The sequence below is a fragment of the Gorilla gorilla genome, chromosome 3 (assembly GCF_029281585.2).
Source record: "Gorilla gorilla gorilla isolate KB3781 chromosome 3, NHGRI_mGorGor1-v2.1_pri, whole genome shotgun sequence".
Classification (NCBI taxonomy): Eukaryota; Metazoa; Chordata; class Mammalia; order Primates; family Hominidae; genus Gorilla; species Gorilla gorilla.
Genome location: NC_073227.2, coordinates 105,034,629 through 105,052,731, shown reverse-complemented (window position 1 = coordinate 105,052,731; position 18,103 = coordinate 105,034,629). Strand labels below are relative to the sequence as shown.

General features: G+C 36.4%; 1 protein-coding gene across 10 annotated transcripts in view; it reads left to right on the top strand.

The window, feature by feature from the left end:
• The window catches only part of WDFY3 (WD repeat and FYVE domain containing 3), a 295,582-nt gene that overhangs the window by 215,540 nt on the left and 61,939 nt on the right, over positions 1-18,103 (top strand). For all 10 annotated transcript variants that reach the window (XM_055384561.2, XM_055384570.2, XM_055384567.2 and 7 more), the window contains 8 exons: positions 7,238-7,337; positions 9,117-9,277; positions 10,620-10,849; positions 11,911-12,020; positions 13,695-13,877; positions 14,740-14,897; positions 15,972-16,049; positions 17,483-17,710. In XM_055384561.2, the coding sequence (XP_055240536.1) occupies positions 7,238-7,337; positions 9,117-9,277; positions 10,620-10,849; positions 11,911-12,020; positions 13,695-13,877; positions 14,740-14,897; positions 15,972-16,049; positions 17,483-17,710 (1,248 nt within the window). The remainder of the gene's footprint in view (positions 1-7,237; positions 7,338-9,116; positions 9,278-10,619; positions 10,850-11,910; positions 12,021-13,694; positions 13,878-14,739; positions 14,898-15,971; positions 16,050-17,482; positions 17,711-18,103) is intronic.

The window sequence follows — 18,103 nt, the reverse complement described above, 5'->3', positions numbered from 1 at the left end:
GCTTTAAACCCTATCAATTTGTTCTTTTCCTTCCCTCAAGGATGTCTCTAATTCAGTCCTTTATCATCCTTTCTCTAAGAGCTGGTGAACTTCTTCTGTAAAAAGCCAAATAGTAAATATTTTAAGCTTGTGGGCCATACGGTCTCTGTCACATCTGTTCAAGTACGTTGTTGTAGCTAGAAAGCAGCCATGGACAATACGTAAGAGAATGAGCATGGCAGTGTTCTGATAAAACTTTATTTACAGAAACAGCACAGGCTGGATTTGGCCCACAGGCCATAGTGTGCCAACCCCTTCCCTGGACATAAACAGTGCCTAGTGGCATTATCTTCTTACCTTATAATTTCCTGCATCAATTTCTCTTACCTGTCATTGCCAGGTATTACTGTTGTCAGTGTCCTGTGCAACTTAAGACATGGTGCATTGTACGGAACAGGTGCCCAGGATGTACTTGTTAAATTCCCCAAGGCAGCAAACTTCTAGGTTGGCTGCCTGCCCATTCTCCTGACAATTGATATGAATCAGCTGATACATCAGAAAATGAGAGTGGCTCTAAGCCTTTAAGTGACCTCATTGCTGGCTGTAGAAATTAGCTATCCCAGAAAAGCATTAAAAAATGTTTACCTAGAAAAGTCTGAAGATATCACAGAAAATTTAATACAATGTAATTAGTTGCAGATACATTAATGTTCTTTTGACCAATTCATATAAATAAGGTCAAACAGTCCATGCCAGGGGCTCTGAAAATAATATGTTTTATGAAAGAGTAAATCTGTGGAGAAGACTGCTATTCTCCCTGAGGAACTGCACTGTCTCTCAGCAGTTTGACAGCTGAACCTGAGATTTTTTTTTTTTGTGCTCCCTCTAGTGGCTAGTACAGTTAACTTATAAATAGCAACCTGAAAACCACGTTTATCTTATTCATGCGAAAGTATCTCAATTTGGTCAATTTTTTTAAAAATCACTAATGTAATTAGGGTACCAGTTATGCTAAGCATTTAACCAGGATGACAGTGTTTAATAATGGCAGGAGAATAATTGGTTTCCTCACTAATGCATGTGGTAGAATTAAAAAGCAGGCCCAATGGAACGTCTCCCCTTTGGAAACTTTAAAAAGCTCTAAGAGAGATGGCCAGTATCTTACTGTACAGGGTAAAAATTTGAAGCATTTTATGAAAAAGTGAAATAGTTTATCGGAAAATAATAGGATAAAGTCCAGAAGAGATGTGTGCAAGAAAGCATAACTGATCAAAAAAGGAAAATACATACATGAAAGATATGGAATGACTGGAAACATACAGTGATAGCATTTTCAAGCTTCTAGAACCTGAATAGCTAATTAATTACCCATATATAAATTGTATAATTGCCCTTTATTTTTGTTTTCTATATTTTTTAGTAGGAAGAATTTGATATATAATAACATGTATTAACCTTGAAGTAAGGTTCTCTTTGTTGTGGGCATGAATTTGCCCTACGGTAGAATAGTGCTTCATTATACTAGGGAGTAGGAGTACAGTTCAGGGAAAAGCAGGGGGTGTCAGGATTGAAGCTTCCAGATAGATTAGAAACTGCTTAGAGAACAACTTTCATGTGTTCCTTCATCTCTCACAACTTTTAGCACAGTGCCTTGGTGTATTCTGTCAGTACAGTAAGTCCTCACTTAATGTCATTGATAAGTTCTTGGTAGCTGCAACTTTAAGCAAAATGATGTGTAACAAAACTAAATTTTTTTCCTCATCAACCTTATAATAAAACTAGGTTGAAGGAAATGATGTTATTTGAGGACCTGCTGTACATTGTTTCACTTAAAGTTGCAGTTGCCAGGAGCCTGTCAATGACATTAAGTAAGGCTTAGTGTATTTTTGAATCATTTAACTATTAACTTCATCCCTGGAAATTCCCAAACAGGAAGATAGGATACTATCTAATAAAGAACATAGAAATTTACTTTTAAATATTTTGAGTATCTTTAATATACATATGCAGAATACATATACAAAAAAACTTATATTAATGAAATATTAACATTCTATGTCTTCCAATGGTGTAACAGAATAAATTATAAACATATGATTTTGAAAATTATGATTACGAAGTCTTTATCCATGAAGAGATTCAAGAAGAAAATTAGGTTGAGCATGGTGGCTCATGCCTGTAATCCCAACACTTTCTTTGGGAGGTCGAGGCAGAAGGATTGCTTAAAGTTAGGAGTTCAAGACCAACCCAGGCAACAGGTGAAATCCCATCTTTACAAAAAAATTAGCCATAGCCAGTGTTGTGGTGCGTGCCTGTATCCTACCTACTGGAGGCTAAGGTGGAAGGATCGCTTGAGCCCAGGTGTTCAAAGTTGCAGTGAGCCATAATTACACCACTGCATTCCAGTGCATTCCAGCCTGGGTGTCAGAGTGAGACCCTGTCTCAAAAAAAAAAAAAAAAAAAGAGAGAGAGAGAATTATCTTACATATTTACCATTTACCTTTGTGAAGGAAGGGGCTTGAACATCTGAGTCCAGTAAATGTGAACCAGAGCATCTTCAGTCCTATGAGTGTTAGAATTTCATCATAAAAGTATCTACTTACTTGATTATACCTACAAAAGAACGTGTAAAATTATCTTCATTAGCAGTAAAATTCATTAGCATAAAAATAGGAGATTCCCATTCATATAGACTGGCTTTAGTGTGACTGAGGCCAAATACAGGGGAAGTAGTGTGGTGTGGCAGAAAGCTGGAGCATGGGTTTGAGAGTAAGAAGTGCCTGGGTTTAAATTCTGGCCCTGTTGTTTATTATATAAGCATTTTCATCTTCCCAAGCTAAATTCATTCTCTAGATAATGATATTGTTTACCATCTCTCTTACAAGATTATTGATTGTGAGGATTAAATATATGTACATCACCCAACAAAAAGTATTTTGAGGAATTACATGTGTGCTGGATATAGCTGTGTGGCCTTGACCAAGTTCAATTCTCTTCACATCTATACAATTTAGACATCTGTAAAATGATATAAAAGTGAACCTCTCTGAGAATTATTGTGAAAACTAAATAAGATTTAATAATCATAACACAGTGCCCAACACTTAAACATACTCAAAAAATTGACTACGTGGCCTGTGTTGGCTTCTACAAGGGTGCCTAGAGACTCTCTCCTAGCTCCTGTTTATCAGTGCCCTGTGCTGTCACCACCAGACTTCTCATGAAGAGCCAAATGAATTTGCTGCAAATAAATACCGTGGCAATGGGAAGAAAGTGCATGAGAACAGCTCAGATTTGTGTATACCTGGAGGTAAAGATAATGAAACTGAGAGGGTGCTGACTTGGAGTGCGTGTTAGGCCAAGCTCACACTGCTAATAAAGACATACCCGAGACTGGGTATGTCTTCATAAAGGAAAATTTATAAAAATTTTCCTTTATAAAAATTTTCATTTATATAAATTTTATAAATTTATAAAAATAAAAATTTATGAAGGAAAGAGGTTTAATTGACTCATAATTCAGCATGGCTGGGGATGCCTCAGGAAACTTACAGTCATGGCTGAAGAGGAAGCAAACACATCCATCTTCACATGGTGGCAGCAAGGACAAGTGCAGAATGAAGTAGGGGAAAACCCCCTTATAAAAACCATCAGATCTCATGAGAACTCACTATCACAAGAACAGCATGAGAGTAACCACCCCCATGATTTAATTACCTTCCACTGTGTCCCTCTCATGACTTGTGGGGATTATGGGAGCTACAATTCAAGATGAGATTTGGTAGGGGATACAGCCAACATAAGCACGTTGCTATGGTCTGAGGAGTTCACTGGACTCTATTCCAACCATCTTCTACAAGAGCTCCCCATTGTCATACATCGGAATGAAACCCACCCTGAGGAACTACAGGGAAACAAGCAAAAAACAATGGCAAATTGGGCAAAGAGAGCACCACAAAATAACTCAGAGAGGAAAAATCAGTCAACAGGCAGACTACAGTCAGAATCAGGAGACTCAAAATCCTATCTTTAAAGGCTTCCAGCCCATTACAGAAACAGGACAGAATTCCAAAGGCCTTCCTTCCATAGCCACTGTGCTGTCTACCCATGGGCAGCAGATGCGTAAGGGCTGTCTGGCCTGTGTGTGGGACACAAAGATCCTGGGTAGTGTCCCCAAGACCTTAAAAAGGAGACTGATGGATATGTTGACTGGCTTTGCTGTTTTCACCGGGAAAACAGATCTGACCACCAGAGTCCAGAGCAGATCACCGTGCCTGTCCTGCCTTCATTCTGGTTGTCTGGTGGGCCAACCAGTCTTATCTAAAAGAGTGATGAAGAGATTGTAGCCCACACTTTGCACATTTGCTCTTGTGCTTTTAACTTTCATAAGGAGATTTTAGTAGAGTGGGGAGAGTATGACATAACTGGTGAAGCCATGGGCTTTGGCTTCACAGAAACTGAGATTTGAATCCTAGTTGTGACTTGACCAAGTGACTTACTCTCTCTAAGCCTCAATTAACTTATTTCTAAAATGGGGATGTTAGTATCTATTTCAAGGGTATTTTCCTGACTATATGAGATAATGTATATATATAAGCCCTGTGTCTGGCACAAAACAGTAGTCCAGTGAATTGTTTAAAAAGAAAAAGAACACCTCTGAGACAATAATGCATGCTTTCATAAAATGTTAAGTCCTTGAAAAGTTAGACTGCTATACATCTCAGCAAGAACATCAAACTAGGCCACTAGGACCAGTAACAAGTGTAAATTCTGGGTCCTCATCATTCGTGTAACAGTTTTATTGAGATGAATCAGAAGATTAAATGCCTGTTGATGACTGAGCCAGTCTTAAATCCTTCTGGAATAAGAAAGAATATTATTTTAATAAAAATAAATGTTATTCACCAAGCATTTCTGTATGTTTAATAGTCCCTTTGTTTTACAGACTTCAAAACTTTTTCTAGTTAAGATTTGATAAGCCCTACTCATTACTAATCTCATTAACCACCTTGAGTTGATTATGAACCTGAAAGAGTAGCTTTCTTTTTTTAAGACAGGGTCTTGGTCTGTTGCATAGTCTGGAATGCAGTGGCACAGTCATGGCTCATTGCATCCTTGACCTGCTGAGGTCAATCAATCCTCCCAACTCAGCCTTCCGAGTAGCTATGACTACCGGCACACACCACCATGCCAGACCTTTTTTTTTTTTTTTTTTTTTTTTTTTGGGGGTAGAGACACAGTTTTGCCATGTTCCCCAGGCTGGTCTTGAACTCCTGCGCTCAAGTAATCCACCTGCCTTAGCCTCCCAAAGTACTGGGATTATAGGCATGAGCCACTGTGCCCAGCCAGGAGTACCATTTTTTTCAAAATGTTTATGTCCTTCTGTGACTGGAGAGCTTTATTCCTTAGCAAATTATGATGACTCAAGCTATTGGAAAAAATGGTCTCTGATATAATTATAAGGAAAGCCTCCTGGAACTATCAGTCTGCTGTTAATCACTTAAAAGTCCTCACATGCTCTTCAGTTTATAGGGATAAGACTCCCAATGTAGTATCAGCTTGAAAGGACTAGACAGGCCTTGGTCACAAGTCTCCTGCTCGCTATTGTATTAATCTGTTCAACTACACAGGAAAATTTATAAAGATAAAAACATGAGATGTTCTTCACTTTTTCCCAAATTAGTTTAATGACAAACCAAACTCCTAAGCACTGGTATTCTTTTAATTCTTACTAGACCCATATTTTGTCATTTTAAAACAAAATGAATAGTCTCATGCAGAAGAAAGAGCAATTTTCCTTACAATTTTGGTTTAGCAGTTGGCTTTTGAGAACTTAAGCTAGTATTCTTGTTCTCAATGTAGAACTTTTATTCTAGCTACTTTCTTAAAACATTTAACAGGACCACCTTGAAAATCAGAATAGAAGGGAAAATAGAACAGCATTCCAAAAGCCCACCTTTGTAACAGGGTCATACATACAGTCCTGGATCTCTCTATTCAAGAATAAGTAGGTTCTTCCATTTCACTTGCAAAACCTCAATACTGTGCCTGAATCTAAAACATACAGATCTCTTTTTAAGAAAGGAAGTTATGACATTTATTGAATTGTTTAATATCCAACTCCTATCAAAAACCTGGCTGAAACTACTGGCATTTGAGGATGACAAAAGGCTCTTTCCTACATCTCATCCCTCTGTTCCCAGTTCCTTGCTACTCACTGGATCAGATACTGGAAAGTTATGCACCTGGATTTTCATACCCTAATTACAAGTAGAATTGTTGTCAGTAGACTACCGTTTAACTTTGTGCTCTACACTTTAACATAAGATAATTTTCAAAATCATCTTTGTACATTGTAAAACTTAACAAAGATACCACCTATATAGCGTTGTTCACCGTCCTCCTTACAAAAACCCACAGAGAACATTCCTCTCAGAACAATTTTAGGAAAACATATGTCTTTGCTGACAATCTATTGTGTTTTTCTTTCCTTCTTACTTTTTTTAATAAAAGGTTCTTGCTGTATTGCACAGGCTTGACTCAAAATCATGTGATCCTCCCACCCCAGCCTCCCTAGTGGCTAGGACTGTAGGCACTTGACTCTGTGTGTTTCTTTTTATAGACAATAAAAAGCTTTGTAAACCATTTTTTTCTTGACACCTATGAAGCTCAGAGCTAAATTGTGTGCTTAGTTTTTTGTTACAAATGTATTTCCCCTCCCTATTGACATGCCCTCTTGATTACTAGATTCTTGGGTTTTTGTATTTGTTTTAATGGCTTTATAATTCATTTGTTATTTATTTTACCTGTATTTCATTGTAAACCGCCATCTCTCTTTTGGAAGTGAGGTGTGATAATAGTCAAGTATTTATTATATTATTGTAGTTTATATTGTTATAAACTTATAACAGTTTTTATATAACAATATTATATATAGTTTTATATATTATATATACTATATATTATATAATATAAACTATAACAATATAATAAATATAATGTTTAGAATACTATGTTTTAAAGAATGGATTCAAAAGAAGATGATGTTTCACCTTTGCTTTAAATTTTTTTTAATTCTGTAGTCAGAAAATACGTGAAAGACCATAAGCATAGCATGTATACCATCTCTCATGACATTTAAAACAAATTTATTAGTAGAATTTTTTAATCTTTTTAATATATTAGGTAATGTAAATGTGGTTGAGCTCATATTTTTGTTTTAGTTGTTCTGTTTCTAATTCTAAATTTTCTTGATTAGGCTTCCCCTGAAAGGTCTACAAGAACTCAGCAAAAAGAGTTTCAAACTTACATTTTGGATAGTGTGATGGACCATTTGCTTGCAGCTGATGTGTTATTAGGTAATTCTGTGTTTTTATTTTATAGAAATACCTATAATCACTTTCCTCTCTAAGCGCCAAGTAAAACTACTTTTTAACATCAGCTTTTTTCTTTCCTTTTTTGTCTAGCTTCTCATACTCTATATTTGTGAGATTTGTCTATCTTGTTGCATGTAGCAGGAGTACATTATTTTCATTACTATATAGTATTTCATCATGTGAATATATGAATTTGTCATTTTACTCTTGACAGATACATGAAAGTTTTCAGCTTGAGATAATTAACAGCTGCTATGAACATTCATGTTCATATGGACCACATAGGTGTACAATACTTATACATATCTGTTGAGTATATACCTATGAGTGGAATTGTTAGGTCATAGGTATATGTATGTTATCTTTTTAGTATGGCTTCCAGGACATAGAGTCAAAACACATTGAAATGTGTTTTTTCTGTATGTCTGTATCTAATTACAATACAAATATAAAACTTGATACATTTACAGTGAAGCCAACATTTGTGTATAAAACAAAGTAGAATTATAAAAGAAGGAAACATAATGGGTTAGTATACTATATATGCTACTTTTGAGTTCCTAGCAATAATGCTAATCATATAACCTCTGTGCTATTAAATTACAATTTTTTTCCCGAAGTAAATTTGCCAGGAAATCTTTAGTATTGTCTTAACATGCAACTGTGCACTCTCAAAGTCAAGTCACACTTTTGTACTTATTCTTACCAGTTTAGAGCAGTCATACTACACAAAGACACAACACAAATAATTTTGCTTAATGGGGCAATTTAGCATTAGGTGAGAATAATAAAAATCAAATTCTGTGGCACCTCCAGAATTTCTGTGGAGGAAGGGCTTAAAGCAGTGGTCCCCAACCTTTTTGGCACTGGGGACCAGTTTCATGGAAGACAGTTTTTCCACAGACTAAGGGGGGATTACGGTTTTGCAATGATTCAAGCGTTACATTTATCATTTGATTCTCGGAAGGATTGTGCAACCCTGGATCCCTTGCATGCACGGTTCATAATAGGGCTTGCACTCCTATGAGAATCTAATGCCGCTGCTGATATGACAGAAGGAGTTCAGGTGGTAATGCTTGCACACCCACCTCACACCTCCTGCTGTGTGATCTGTTCCATGGCCTGGGAGTTGGGGACCCCTGGCTTAGAGGAAGCATTCTGGTTAGGAGGAGGAGCTAGGAGGATTAGTCTGAAAGCAATATGTATATGGCAAACACACTGAAAACACTCGGATAGCTTTAGAAAGAGAGAGAGCTGATGGTAATGATGGAGGGGCTAAACACACCCCTCAACAATGATTATACTTTATTTTTCACAATTTTCCTGAAGTTCTCTTCTTTCTGTGTTACTTCACTATTAGAGCTATACACTAAAACAGAGTTTTGTTTCACAGTTTTACCCTTTATTACGTACACAAAATCAATTAAGAGCTAATAAACTGGCCCGTTTTCTCTCAAATGGAGAACAGCTGTGACTGACAGTTTATGTTGAGGAACTGCTTGTTTATCACAGACTCTCTTTAGGCAATAGGAGACTCCACAGGTAGTTTCAATCCATAACGCTTTATCCTGCTGAAATTATTTATCCTGATTTCTGGCCATTGAATGTCATTTTCTTCAAGTAGTGCATAAAAGCTAGTAGTCATATTGCTACCTGTTGTAGATACACTTATTTTACCTTAGCCTGATTTTTTTTTGAGGATCTGGTCTTGTGTTGGTAGATATCAATTTTCTTAGACTTTTTTTTCCTACTGGAATTTAGGGGAAGATGCATCTCTGCCTATTACCAGTGGAGGAAGCTACCAGGTATTGGTGAACAATGTGTTTTATTTCACACAGCGTGTGGTGGACAAGCTTTGGCAAGGCATGTTCAACAAAGAATCTAAACTTCTTATAGATTTTATAATTCAACTAATTGCACAGGTAATCCATTGTCACTATCAGTTGTAGAGTACATGTTTTCCTGTTTTGCCTATGGTGTCAAAATTGTTGAAATTAAATGTAACTAATAAGATAATGAATGTTAACATTTAAGAAAAAGCTAAGCTTATTAAAAGTGAATAGAGACAGGCTGGGCGCAGTGACTCCCACCTGTAGTATCAGCACTTTGGGAGGCCAAGGCGGGTGGATCACTTGAGGTCAGAAGTTGGAGACCAGCCTGACCGACATGGTGAGACCCTGTCTCTGCTGAAAATACAAAAATTAGCCAGGCATGTTGGTGCGCGCCTGTAATTCCAGCTACTTGGGAGGTGGAGGCAGGAGAATCATTTGAACCTGGGAGGTGGAGGTTGCAGTGAGCCAAGATCACAGTACTGCACTCCAGCCTGGGTGACAGAGCAAGACTCCGTCTCAAAAAAAAAAAAAAAAAAACAAAAACTGAATAGAGATACAGACTTTGAACCCCTCCCCTATTACCAATTGCCTGGTGCCAACGTGTCCTTTGTAAAGTTGCCTAGGTATTATTCTTTGCTACCCAGATAGATTTAAATACCTTAATACAGTAATACAGTTTGGTAGGTTTGTACTGTATACTACATCCATGTGTAAAGGCTTACACAGCATGAAGAGTTGATACTAAAAGAATATTCTCTTATCAGTTGAATCTTTACAAAGTTTATATTCTCTTGAAGTTGTTATTTTTTGTGCATGTTCACAGTACTTTTAATTAAGGGTTTGGCCTGGTTTGGCACAATTGATTAATCTTATTTAATACTTAATGTAGAAAGTAAGAAATAATTATTACGTGTTTTGTTAGCATATGCTACACAGATACATAGGCTCTGTCATGTCACCTAAGACTTTTTAAAGGGATATATTTGTATTTAAGCCAAAGACAAAAATTCTCAAATGAGGGGATGAAATTAGAATGTCCAAAAAAAATGATTTTAGTAACATCTTAATTTTTTTCAGTACTTTTGAACATAGATCATTTATCCTAACAAAATATATTTGTGAGAAGACTCCCCTAGCTGTCACATCCTCGTGTTCTCAGGGAGACTGCTCTGCCCCACAGCATCGTTAGTGGCTCTCCTCCTTGGGAGCTCTTTTTTTTATGTAGCCCTCATATCATTCATTAAATGGTATTGATGTGTCTCATGGGTTCTGAAATCCATAATAGTAAGAGCTTTGTATCTTTTAACTTAGCACCTTCATACTTAGCATGGCATCTGGTATATAATAGACCTAATAAAAGTTCATGTATGAATGATTAACAGGTGTTTTACTTTTGTCTATTATACTAAAAACATATGTTTCATGTCTTTAGTCAAAGAGAAGATCACAGGGATTGTCACTGGATGCAGTGTATCATTGCCTCAATAGGACCATCTTGTACCAGTTCTCACGGGCACACAAAACCGTTCCTCAGCAAGTAGCTCTGCTTGATTCACTCAGGGTCCTCACTGTAAACAGAAACTTGATCCTGGGACCTGGGAACCATGACCAAGAATTCATTAGCTGTCTGGCCCACTGCTTGATAAATCTACATGTTGGAAGGTAAATCCTTTAGGTTCAGTTTGTCATGTTAAATTTGGCTTTGATGTTATTCCAACAAAATTCTTTTTTTGATAGTAACATTTCTTTTACCCTTATTCTGTTTTATTTAAACCTTTATGCAAAAACGTAAAGGGCAAGTGTCGAATTTTTGCAGTGAAATAATGGGTATTTTTTTTCCTTTAACTTAGTTTTCTACACCTTTAAAATTTTCCATTATCACCATATGTCACTTATATAAGGAAGTTTGCTTTTAAAGCAAATAAAATATATACCATTGAAATCTAAGAGAAGTAAGAAGTGAAGCTCAATGCAGTGTTATATGTTAAATGAGTAAAATTAGTATTTTTCAGTTGATTGCTTTGACAGATATTTCATTAGAGTCTGCCGGGGCCAAGCATTGAATTAGGGGCTGGGACAAAATGTGAGTATGATAGACCCTGTGGCAGCCTTCCTGAGGGGAAACAGCTAAGCAAGACCAGTCAGCTGTATTGAGTGATCTGCTAGGAACAACCCAGTGCTTTGGAGGCACATAAGAGGGGCCCCTAACCTGAAAGAAATACCTGCTGAGCTGCAGCTTGAGACCTGGTTGGGGAGGACAAGAGAATGGAGACAACTGCTACTGGAGGAAAGAACAGTCTGTATGAATGCCCAGAGGGAAGAAGGAGTGTGGCACCTCAGGGGAACTGCAACTATTTCACTACAGGAGCAGAGTAGTGAGATATAAGACTGGAGAGAGGACACAGGCATATTAGAAAAATGTTCTTAGTTGAATGAACATTTTGTAATTGTTAGGTAAAAATGTTCACAATAATCAAAAGGCATGTTAAATATTAAGGTAATAATCGTGATGCTATAGATCAGTCTAATTACATTTAGTCAGGTGGATTTATTTGATCACCTCTTAAAAATGGCATCTTCCTGGCAAACTAGAATTCTGTTCTGTGCATCTGCTGAGTAGACATTCAGTGTCTGCTGGTAATGGAAATAGAGTAATTCTTAGTTACTGTAGTCTTCAGCTAATCATTTCCTTCATAAAGTTTAAACTGACTGGAATTTTTCAGCAATGTGGATGGATTTGGACTGGAAGCAGAAGCCCGCATGACCACATGGCACATTATGATCCCCTCGGACATTGAACCAGATGGTAGTTACAGCCAAGATATTAGCGAAGGTAATTGCCTTGACTTGGGATGTTTTTAAATTGTTGTGGTTGTTTTATCTCCAGTTTTTAAGACATAACCAACAAATTGGCTTCAGAAACTGCCAGCATTGACAGCAACTCTCCCAGTAGGGCAACCTATACATAGACAAAGAGTCTCCTCATGCCAATAACAGTAAAGCACTAACCAGTAATACTGCTAAGCTCATCATTTCTTAGTAACACTGTGAGATTTGGTGGTGGTATTAATATTTACATTTGCTTAAGTAGAAGTACAAATACTACCTTGGAATTAACTATAAAGAGAACTGCCCAATGATAATGCCAGGCATATCACATTAGAGTAGGCTAATATTGCTTGAGACAGGTTATCAATAGTGCTATTTTTTATTCTTCTTTATACTATCTCTTTTTTTTTTTTTTTTAAACAAAATCTTGCTCAGTTGCCCACAGTGGAGTGCAGTGGCACTATTTCAGCTCACTGCAACCTTTACCTTTTGGGTTCAAGTGATTCTCATGTCTCAGCCTCCTAAATAGCTGGGACTACAGGTGCACATCACCACGCCTGGCTTAATTTTTTTTTTGTATTTTTAGTAGAGACAGGATTTCACCGTGTTGGCCAGACTGGTCTCAACCTCCTGACCTGAAGTGATCCACCGGCCTCGGCCTCCTAAAGTGCTGGGATTACAGCTGTGAGCTACCGTGCCCAGCCACTCTCTTTTTTTTTCAATCTGGTTTTCCCACTAATCCTGTAAGGATTGCATATTGAAGTCTTTGTATGGATTGATTTCTTATTTCTCTTTGTATGGATTGATTTCTTATTTCCACATGTTTAGTGATAAAGAGAAATCACTCTGGTGGGGTTTGTCTCCCCAGAAATACTGTGCGATAGTTTTACATATGGTTTCATTGTTGAGAAGCCCAGCACTCATTTTAATTTCATTCCTTCATTTAAACATGAATTTATTATCTGTTCTTTCACCAAAATGTTTTGAACCCTAAACACCAAAGATGCGGTTATTATTTTCACCCCCTGAGGAAGTGGCATTGGTTCTCATAGCAAGGTCCTCAGAATAGCAACATCAATATCATTTGGGAACTTGGTAGAAAAGCAGATTCTGTTGCCCTACTCTGACCTACTGAATCAGAAACCCTGGCGTGAGGGACTAGCAGCTTGTTATCACAGGCCCTCAGGTGATTGCTGAGGGCCGACTGGTCTGGAGGAGGAGTCAGGCATACAAACAAGGAATCCAAAGCAAGAATGAATTTCATAGTAAAAGTCTTTTCAAAATATTTCTTTTCTTGTGCAAAATATTCAAGAATACTAACTTAGTTTTGAACTCACCTTAAACATTCAGATTTAAAAATTACTTTTAAATGGGGGAAAAGTTTTTAATCTAGAAAAAGTTGGTTAATTACATATATATAATTTCCAATTTTATAAATAAAAATGTTCTTTTGTATGAATATAAAGTTTTTTTAATGTTTTCTAAATAGGCAACCACAGTTTCAGTTGTCTAAATAACCTTTTCACTGGGCTAGATACAACATGAGCTTTTTTTTTTTTACATTAAATACCATAGTCGAAATTCCCACATGTAAACATGAAGAAAAATAAAAACTAACTTTATACTGTGTTTTGATCATTTGCTTACTTTTTTGTTTGTTTGTTTGTTTGTTTACTAGGGCGTCAGCTTCTCATAAAAGCTGTCAACAGAGTTTGGACTGAACTGATACATAGTAAGAAACAAGTCTTAGAGGAACTTTTCAAAGTAACTCTACCTGTGAATGAAAGGGGCCACGTGGACATAGCTACAGCAAGGCCACTCATTGAAGAAGCTGCCCTGAAGTGCTGGCAGAATCATTTGGGTAAGGTCTACAGAGATCATACAACCAGGAGATTTACATGTGGCTATCATATATGGGTATACTTTAAATATGTGACTACAGCATTCGCAAAAGGATACTATAAAGTCATCCTTAAAATCAATATAACAACCATTCTAGAATGATTATACTGAGATCTTAGTTTTCTTTGATTTTTTTTTTTTTTTTTTTTTTAGTATCTGAGGTATGTTATACATCAGGCATTTATGCATTCAGAATGTAATGCATTGCTAACAGCTCTAGTATGGTCACTGTCTTGGCTACAGGTCCACAGTCCCTTAACTATAATTTTGAAATTCAAAAAGCTCTGTTTTTTCATTAATTTGGTGCCAAAACTGACTTTATAACAGAACCTAATTTATCTTTCTTTGTCCTACTTGGTATGGGAATATTCATACATTTTGTTGCAGTAATATTGACATATTAAATTATAGCTTATTACTGTAGATTCTCTGGTGGCATTATATAATCTAGTGTATAAGCTGTATAGCCTTTTAAAAATCCAAAACGTTTCTAAGTTGCGAAGTATACCCAACACCAAAGGTTTTAATTAGGTGATTATGAATTATTAATATAGAAACTCGTTATAGTTAAATTTGCATGTTATTACAGAGCTGTAAACTTTCAACCAACTATCAGTTCAGCTAATACAACAATTTGCGAGCAGTCATCCTTAAGATTACCAATAAATAAATTTGTGATATCTGAATGTAATATCTGCATCTGTAATATGTGCTACTTTTGTTAACTACAGGGTTGTAGTTTATAACCAGATATGAAAGTTTTTAAAGACTCATAAATACATGGAGAAATTATAAAATAATCTAATTTGATTTTTTAATAGCCCATGAAAAGAAATGCATAAGTCGAGGAGAAGCTTTAGCGCCCACCACACAGTCCAAATTATCCCGTGTCAGCAGTGGCTTTGGTCTTTCCAAGTTAACAGGATCAAGAAGGAATCGAAAAGAAAGTGGTCTTAATAAACACAGTCTTTCCACCCAGGTACTTTTTTAGTTTCATTGCTGATATTATTAGAAATTTATATTTCAGGGTTTAGTTGTAGTATTTTATATAATATACTTAACATGTACAAGCAATTGATTGGAAATGAAACTTTTCTGTATTTTTGCTTTAGAATAGAGATAGAAGTAATCCAGACTATGGGAATTTCTCTCATTTTCTTATGATAAAATTATATATGAGTGCTATTTACTTATACCCATTTTATAACTGGATGTAAGATGAGATTTAGAGATTAATGTATGATCAGACTATAGATAATTTTCTCTCAATTTTCCCAGCTTTCAATAATGTTATTACTAATAATTATATAAATTTTAAGGCAATAGCCAAACAAGCCTTTTTTAATATTTATAATCTCGTTGTGTATACCTATGGTTTTTTAAAAGCTCATCTGCCTCCAGCATTAACTTCTTCCTCATCCTACTTCCTTCACCATCCCAGAATCTAAGTGGCAGCTATGAAAAGGGTCTGAGAGAAATAGTATGTGTCAGCCATCTCATGCATCAGGTTAGGTTTTCTAGGAAGCAAACTCTGAGATGGAGTTTAGTGTGCATAATGTATATTAGGGGGTACCCTTGGGATCAATACCTGTGGAAGGGAGAAGAAAGCAGGATTGGACATAGGGAAAAGTCAGGCTGCAGTGCTGGTCTAGTGACAGCCTCAGCCAAGCTAAGTGGAGCTTTGAGGACAGAATACCCTCTTATAATTGACCTCCATTAAGCTGAAATGTGTGAATCTTCTTACCCCTAGATCGTTGGATGTGGGGCACCCCGTCGGCCGTCTGCAGCTAAGGCCATCCCTGAGGGTGTTGACAGCAGCCCAGAAACATGGGCAGCAAGCCCTTCCTTGAAGGGGCTTGGGGGATGGGAGAGCATGCAGATCTGTGTCCATCACACAAGCATATAATTCATTCTGAATTTTTTGTTTTAGTTTTCTGTTTTGGTGCTTTTGGCAGAATTTTAACCAATTATTTAGCATTAATTTCAAGGGTAATTAACTATTTTTTTCCAGAAATCCATGAAATATTAAGACTCTTTTTCCATCCATTGTTAGGAGATTTCGCAGTGGATGTTTACTCACATTGCTGTTGTTCGTGACTTAGTAGATACACAATATAAAGAATATCAGGAGGTAAGGATTTATAATCATCATGGTTTGTTTTACATTTTTTGTATGTGAAAGGTCTCTGTTTGTCCTGGTATCTTTCTGCCCATTTTAAGGTACTTGCTGGCCTTAAAATTCGTCATCAGATGATGGTTTTAATTATCCCTGCCATCAGCTACTTTGGCTACTGATTTTAGGATGGAAAATTTTAATCTTCTGTCAACAAACTGCATTTCAAAAAGCAACTAATTGAAAATGAGCCCAGCTGAATTCTGTTGACATTCACTACTGACATGTTACATGTCTTTGTTCCTAATAAAAATTAAAATGTAAGAATGAGCCTTCTTTTTCAGGCTTTTAACAAGGAGATTGTGAAAATACGCATCAAAGTCTCTGAGAAGTCTCTTAAAATTGTAAAAAATTACAAGATTGAATGAAATTATTTTTTACTACACTACAAGTGCTTGGTGATTATGTCAGTGAAAAATAAATTTATTGAAATTCTCTTGGTAAATTCATAATTACTCAAAAGCTTATCTTAAATATTTTATTCTCAGATTAGCTATTTTGGATCTATTAAAGGTTTCTGAATGGTTAACTGCTAATATTTTACGGATATAACACTAGATCCTTAGTTTCCCCAACCAAAGAACATATCAGTACTACTGCGATAGATAATTTTTTAATTGTTCACTCAGTAATCTTTACTGTCAGTTATATTTTAGAAATCTTTATTTTTAGATTTAAATTGTATATACTTATATTCCATGAATCATTGGGCAAGTTATTTGTCACTGTCTACTGTTGAAATGTTATATATTTGTCATTTGATAGATAAGAACTTGTACTGTGTCATAATTTCCATTTAAAAAATGGTTTGGATCTATCCCAGTGGCCAGAAGAAAATGGTTTCTCTTTGATTTTTGTATGAACATCAAGTTTCCTCTTAGTGCTGCATGTTTATATTCTTCATCCAAAATCTTTGGAAATGTTTACCTAGTTCACCAGTAATCAAGCCTGTTGGCACTTTTTCTTCATCTGACTTCCTAGAATATCTCCCGTACATGTTGTGGTAGCTATTTTACAGTTTGGTGTATCCTTAAATTACCATATATATTTATTAACGCACATAGGGCTAACCATTTCAATATATTTTCATAGTAATATTACCATCTTTCCTGTGCCAGAGAAACAAACTTCTTTCAACTCTCTGTTTCACTATGTTGCACACTCTGCCCTATCCATGTCTGTCATTTACTTGATGCTTTAAGAAGTCCACCTTCTACAACAAACCCTCTTACTTTAACCATAAACAAATGTAATTTTACTTTTATAATGTTAACTGAAATGGTGTGGATTGTGTTTGTTTCCAAATAATAACTTGATTTTCAGTGACTTGTAGACTTGTTACTGTTACTCCTGCTTTTGCTTGAAAACCGACCTGGACTCTTTCCTGTCAGCGTCAGCAGAATGCCCTGAAGTACGTGACAGAAGAGTGGTGTCAGATCGAGTGCGAGCTGTTGCGGGAGCGGGGGCTGTGGGGCCCTCCCATCGGCTCCCACCTCGACAAGTGGATGCTGGAGATGACAGAAGGGCCCTGCAGGATGAGGAAAAAGATGGTGCGAAATGATATGTTTTATAACCATTACCCTTACGTGCCAGAAACTGAGCAAGAGACAAATGTGGCGGTGAGTATGTAGAATTCAATGATCACAATGGCTCTTTCAAGTTTTTATTTTCCTCTGTAAGCGTTTTTTCTCTATTTAGTCAATTACCTCAAATAGCTAATTTTAAAAATTCAACAAACTCCATTAAATTGATAACTTCAGAGTGGAGGTGGAGTGAAAAGATGCAACAGTGCAAGAAGGAGACATCATAATAAAGAGGTTTAGATTACAGACTCCAGAGCCAGACTGCCCAAATTTAAGACCTGACTCTGCCACTTTGCTATTATAGCTGGGTTATGGGTCATTAAACCTCTCTGAGTTTTCATTTTGTTATGCCTGAATTGGAGCAAATAATAGTTCCACCTCATAGGACTGTTAGGAGGATTAAGTTCCTTAAAATTAGTTAAGTACTTA